At 43.6% G+C, this 6,240-nt stretch overlaps 1 protein-coding gene across 1 annotated transcript; it reads right to left on the bottom strand.

Moving 5' to 3' along the window:
• Positions 1-1,918: 1,918 nt before the first annotated feature.
• LOC131483980 (cytochrome c-like) lies at positions 1,919-2,552 on the bottom strand. The gene has a single exon (XM_058682282.1). It carries the CDS (start codon positions 2,550-2,552, stop codon positions 2,235-2,237), a length of 318 nt encoding a protein of 105 aa, XP_058538265.1. The 3' UTR covers positions 1,919-2,234.
• Positions 2,553-6,240: the final 3,688 nt, after the last annotated feature.

Below are 6,240 nucleotides of genomic sequence, written 5' to 3'. Positions count from 1 at the left end.
GTATATTTAAGAGTCTGTTTTTCCCCCTCCCTGTTTTTATATTATTTTTGCTTACCTTCCCTTGTGTTCATCTGTTTTGTATCTTAAAGTCCTCATATGAGTGAAATCATATGATATTTGTCTTTCTCTGTCTAATTTCACTTAGCCTAATACCCTCTAGGTCCATCCACGTAGTTGCAAATGGCAAGATTTCATTCTTTTTGATTGCCGAGTAAAACTCTATTGTGTGTGTATATAGATATAGATATAGATATAGATATAGATATAGATATAGATAGATACATATATATACCACATCTTCTTCTTTTTTTTTTAAATTTTTTATTTATTTTTGGGACAGAGAGAGACAGAGCATGAACGGGGGAGGGTCAGAGAGAGAGGGAGACACAGAATCAGAAACAGGCTCCAGGCTCCGAGCCATCAGCCCAGAGCCCCACGCGGGGCTCGAACTCACGGACCGCGAGATCGTGACCTGGCTGAAGTCGGACGCTTAACCGACTGCGCCACCCAGGCGCCCCTATACCACATCTTCTTTATCCATTCATCCATCGATGGACATTTGGGCTCTTTCCATACTTTGGGTATTGTTGATAGCACTGCTGTTAACATTGGGATGTCTGTGTCCCCGTCAAATGGTATACCTGTAACCCTTGGATAAATACCTGGTAGTGCAATTGCTGGGTCGTAGGGTAGTTCTATTTTTTTTTTTTTTTTAGGGTAGTTCTATTTTTAATTTTTTGAGGAAACTCCATACTGTTTTCCATAGTGGCTGCACCAGTTTGCATTCCCACTAGCAGTGCAAAAGAGATCCTCTCTCTGCATCCTCACCAACATCTGTTGTTGCCTTTCCCTGATAGTACTTTTTTTTTAATCTGTGATTTTGTTTTTAATTATCTTAAGCATTATCACATAATTTACAAATTTGTGCTGATGATATATCTTCTCTACTTTAACCCTTCTTTTTTTTTTAAGTTTTTTTTTTTTTAACGTTTATTTATTTTTGAGACAGAGAGAGATAGAGCATGAACGGGGGAGGGTCAGAGAGAGAGGGAGGCACAGAATCTGAAACAGGCTCCAGGCTCTGAGCAGTCAGCACAGAGCCCGACGCGGGGCTCGAACTCACATACCGCGAGATCGTGACCTGAGCCTAAGTCGGACACTTAACCGACTGAGCCACCCAGGTGCCCCTACTTTAACCCTTCTAACGAGTTAGCAAAAGCACCATTACCAATCACACATTGTGGTAATTCCACAGTTGTATTTTTGAATAGCTATGTAGAAAACAATCCTGAATTATAATTTAGTAAAGAATTCACAAGCCAAATCTGCCGCTATAACTTATCACACTGAATTTTATTTAAAAAAAAATTTTTTTTAACGTTTATTCATTTTTGAGACAGAGGGAGACAGAGCATGAATGGGGAAAGGTCATAGAGAGAGGGAGACACAGAATCTGAAACAGGATGCAGGCTCTGAGCTGTCAGCACAGAGCCTGACGCGGTGTTGGAACTCACGGACCGCGAGATCATGACCTGAGCCGAAGTCCGACGCCCAACCAACTGAGCCACCCAGGCGCCCCAATCACGCTGAATTTTAAAAGCATCTGACCTTACAGATCATCTATAAAATGTGAGAAGTGCTAATATTCTTTATTTAATATTATACATAGACCACACTAAAATGCCTTTCATTAAGCAAAAGGCAACATTTTAAATGCAGGGAATTTTAATTAAATTGGCATATTTAAGACTAAAAAGATAAAGTGGACATTGCCAGCTTATCTTCAGCCCTTGCCTTTAACAGGCTAGCAAACACAACTTGAAACACAGCTGAGTCTTGCTGTTCTGATACAGTGAAGGGATTTCCTCAGTATTTAAATATATTAACATAACCAGTTACATAAATCTAAATATAAAACCAATCTCCTGTAAGTTTAGAGATGGCATTTACCATCTCTGCGAAAAGCTCAACATCTAATCAACCCCAATCATATTTTTCAAAGGGGAAAACAGTGACAGCACTTGCTGAACCAGAATTACTATCAAAGGTCAAAAAGTGAATCATATTCATTTAACCACAAGCCAATCTTATTTAAATAAGGACTGTCCAAAAGAAATATTCTATCAGCCATTCATGATGTGAATTCTGGTGTATGAGATCAATTTAAACATGGTACACATTAAAAAAGTCAGGAGACATTTCTGTTTTGTAATAAATAAGGCAACGGCCAACTATTACTCCTTAGTAGCTTTTTTGAGATAAGCTATCAAGTCCGCTCTTTCCCCTGCCTTCTTAATGCCAGCGAAGATCATTTTTGTTCCAGGGACGTACTTCTTGGGATTCTCCAAATACTCCATCAATGTCTCCTCTCCCCAGGTGATGCCTTTGTTCTTGTTGGCATCCGGGTAAGACAACCCAGGGGCTTGACCTGTTTTTCGCCCAAATAAACCATGGAGATTTGGCCCAGTCTTGTGCTTGCCTCCCGTTTCCACAGTATGGCACTGGGCACACTTCTGAACAAAAATCTTCTTGCCCTTCTCAACATCACCCATTTTTTTTTTTTTTTTACTTTTTATTTTTTTATTATTTTTTTATTTTTGGGACAGAGAGAGACATAGCATGAACGGGGGAGGGGCAGAGAGAGAGGGAGACAGAATCGGAAACAGGCTCCAGGCTCCGAGCCATCAGCCCAGAGCCTGACGCGGGGCTCGAACTCACGGACCGCGAGATCGCGACCTGGCTGAAGTCGGACGCTCAACCGACTGCGCCACCCAGGCGCCCCCATCACCCATTTTTAAGTCGCTCTTTGGTTGCGCGCGAAACGAAGGTGCCTGCTCCCAAGCCGGACGTCCAGCTCTCCACCCAGATAGTACTTCTAAGCCTACGTCAGAACTGTAGGCATTGAGCTTCATTTCTCATTTCTAGAGGTCTACATGAGAAACTAGTCTGGAAATAGGGAACGACGACATGTGGTGCTTCCTAAAACTGGTACAGAAGTCGCCACATCGTTTTGCCATACAGGTTCCTCTCTGGTGCTATAACCTACCTCTGGCACACAGCCAAAGGCATTAGGCCAATGAACAGATCCCTGGTCCCTCCTCCAATTTTACTCCTCTCAGCCCCAGGAGGGGCCCCTAATGAGCAAAAAGAAATCAGAAGAAAAAAGAAAAAAGTTTTCTAGAAGAAGAGGAGTAAGTCTTCAGGGAGCTACCGGGACACAATCCTAAAATTGGGAGGAGGAACTGGATTTAGAGGCATCCAACACTGTCGCTTGAAATTCCTGGACCCTAAATCCATGGAGCACCTCAAGAGTCTGCTGCTTCTGTACAGCCCAGGAGGTTTTTGGACCCTGTCAGATTCTCCCATTCCTGACTTGAGTTCACTCTCTATAACTGGCCCTATCTCCATGTTTAGTTAGTCAGCATCACCATCCTCCTCAATGTGGAAATGACTTTTTGTTAAAATTACCCAAATTTTGGGGCGCCTGGGTGGCGCAGTCGGTTAAGCATCCGACTTCAGCCAGGTCACGATCTTGCGGTCCGTGAGTTCGAGCCCCGCGTCAGGCTCTGGGCTGATGGCTCAGAGCCTGGAGCCTGTTTCCGATTCTGTGTCTCCCTCTCTCTCTGCCCCTCCCCCGTTCATGCTATGTCTCTCTCTGTCCCAAAAATAAATAAAAAAAAAAAAAAAAAAAAAAAACGTTGAAAAAAAAATTACCCAAATTTCTAACTCTCATGCTTTGGGAGTGACAGGGGAGACAGACTGAATATGTAAATATGGTAGGGGGAGGGAAAGTGGTGAGGAGTTTGTCTCCAGGACCAAGGAGAAAAATGACAGAAGGATGAAGACACAAGCAGGTCCTCCCAGACTTCCTACCTTTGTTCCTTTCCTTGTCTTCCACCTGTTCCTCATCAAATCCCAACAGGTGTCAGCTGAGATTTTTTTGGTGGTGGTTTTAATTAGTAGAGTTTTTTTTTTTTAATCTTTTTATTGTTTATTTATTTTCGACAGACAGAGAGACAGAGCGCAAGCAGGGGAGAGGCAGAGAAAGAGGGACACCCAGAATCCGAAACAGGCTCCAGGCTCTGAGCTGTCAGCACAGCACAGAGCCCGACGCCGGGCTCAAACTCACAAACACGAGATCATAACCCGAGCCAAAGTCGAATGCTCAACTGACTGAGCTACCCAGGCGCCCCTAGAGTTTATTTCTTAGAGTAGTTTTAGGTTTGTAGAAAAATTAAGCAGTAAGCACAGAGTCCCCAAATATTCCCTCTTCCTTGACCCCTCAGTTTCCTGTATTAACATCTTATATTGGTGTGGTACATTTGTTACAGTTGATTATTATTTTTAAAGTTATTTATTTTGTTATGATGTATTATTATTACCTAAGTCCACAGTTCACATCAGGGTTCAGTTCTTTGCATCATATAGCTCTTTTAAGTTTATTATTATTATTTTTTTAAAAGATAGAGAGCAAGCAGGGGAGGGGCAGAGAGAGAGGGAGACAGAGAATCCCAAACAGGCTCCGCACTGCCATCACAGATGGCCCGATGCAGGGCTCAAACTCATGAACCATGAGATCATGTCCTGAGCTGAAATCAAGAGTCAGATGCTTAACCAACTGAGCCATCCAGACGCACCTGCATCATATAGTTCTATGGGTTTTACCAAATGAATAATAACATATATCTACCTTTACAGTACCATACAGAACACTTTTCACTACCCTAAAAATCTTGGTTGCTGTTTTAGCTGCCTGGTCTCCCAATGAAATAGGAGGCATCAAAATTAACTCCACCAGCCCCTAGACCAATGTGGCTGGTACGTAAGTACTCATTAGACAGCAGTCCTATTATCCTGTAGGGAGACCAGGACTGCTCTCCTTTTGCTGGCTTACAGGAGGGCCCTCAGGGTTTGTGCTTAGCACTTCTCATCAGGGGCTTGCTTTCCAGCGAGTTCAGATTCCAGCTCTGGCTGAAGCTTTCCTCTGAATGACTTTAAGAATCATCTAACTTGCTGGGGTGCCTGGGTGGCTCAGTTGGTTAAGCATCCGACTTTGGCTGAGGTCATGATCTCAGTTTGTGAGTTCAAGCCCCATGTCGGGCTCTGTGCTGACAGCTCAGAGTCTGGAGCCTGCTTCAGATTCTGGGTCCCCTCCTCTCTCTTTTCCCCTCCCATGCTCAAGCTCTGCCTCTCTCTGTCCCTCAATAATAAATAAACACTAAAAAAAATCATCTAACTTGGGGTGTCTGGCTGGCTCAGTAAAGCATGCAACTCTTTTTTTTTTTTTAATTTTTTTTAACCTTTATTTATTTTTGAGACAGAGAGAGACAGAGCATGAATGGGGGAGGGTCAGAGAGAGGGAGACACAGAATCTGAAACAGGCTCCAGGCTCCGAGCTGTCAGCACAGAGCCTGATGCGGGGCTTGAACTCACAGACCGTGAGATCATGACCTGAGCCGAAGTTGGCCGCTCAACTGACTGAGCCACCCAGGCGCCCCAAGCATGCAACTCTTGATCTTGGGGTTGTGAGTTCGAGCTCCTTGTTGGGTGTAGAGAGTACTTAAAATCTTAGGGGCACTTGGGTGGTCTAGTCTGTTAAGCGTCCAAATTCGGCGCAGGTCACGATTTCATGGTTTGTGGGTTCAAGCCCCCTGTCAGACTCTGCGCTAGCAGTCTGAAGCCTCCTTGGGCTTCTCGCTCTCCCTCTTTTTCTGCCCATCCCCTGCTTATGCTCTCTCTCTCTCTCTTTCTCTCAAAATAAATAAACATAAACAAAAACAAAAAAACTTCCTAAAAAATATTGCTTTGGGGCATCTGGGTGGCTCAGTCAGTTAAGCATCTGACTCCAGCTCAGGTCATGATCTCATGGTTTGTGGGTTCAAGTGCCACATCAGGCTCTGTGCTGACAGCTCAGAGCCTGGAGCCTGCTTCAGATTCTGTGTCTCCCTCTCTCTCTGCCTCTCCCCACTCGCACTCTCTCTCAAAAATGAATAAACATTAAAAAAAATTAAACAATAAATTAAATATTGCTTTATTCACCTACATATACCTAGTTTTTGGTAATCACTCCCAATTGACACCCAATGCCCAGAATGGTGACTTTTTTTTTTTTTTAATTTTTTTTTTTTCAACGTTTTTTATTTATTTTTGGGACAGAGAGAGACAGAGCATGAACGGGGGAGGGGCAGAGAGAGAGGGAGACATAGAATCAGAAACAGGCTCCAGGCTCCGAGCCGTCAG

The sequence above is a fragment of the Neofelis nebulosa genome, chromosome 8 (genome assembly GCF_028018385.1).
Source record: "Neofelis nebulosa isolate mNeoNeb1 chromosome 8, mNeoNeb1.pri, whole genome shotgun sequence".
Classification (NCBI taxonomy): domain Eukaryota; kingdom Metazoa; phylum Chordata; class Mammalia; order Carnivora; family Felidae; genus Neofelis; species Neofelis nebulosa.
The sequence above is the reverse complement of the archived record's forward strand: the minus strand, read 5'-3'. Positions and strand labels throughout refer to the sequence as shown.

Coding starts and splice junctions, on each gene's coding strand:
- LOC131483980 (XM_058682282.1), bottom strand. CDS start 2,552: ATGGGTGATGTTGAGAAGGGCAAGAAGATTTTTGTTCAGAAGTGTGCC.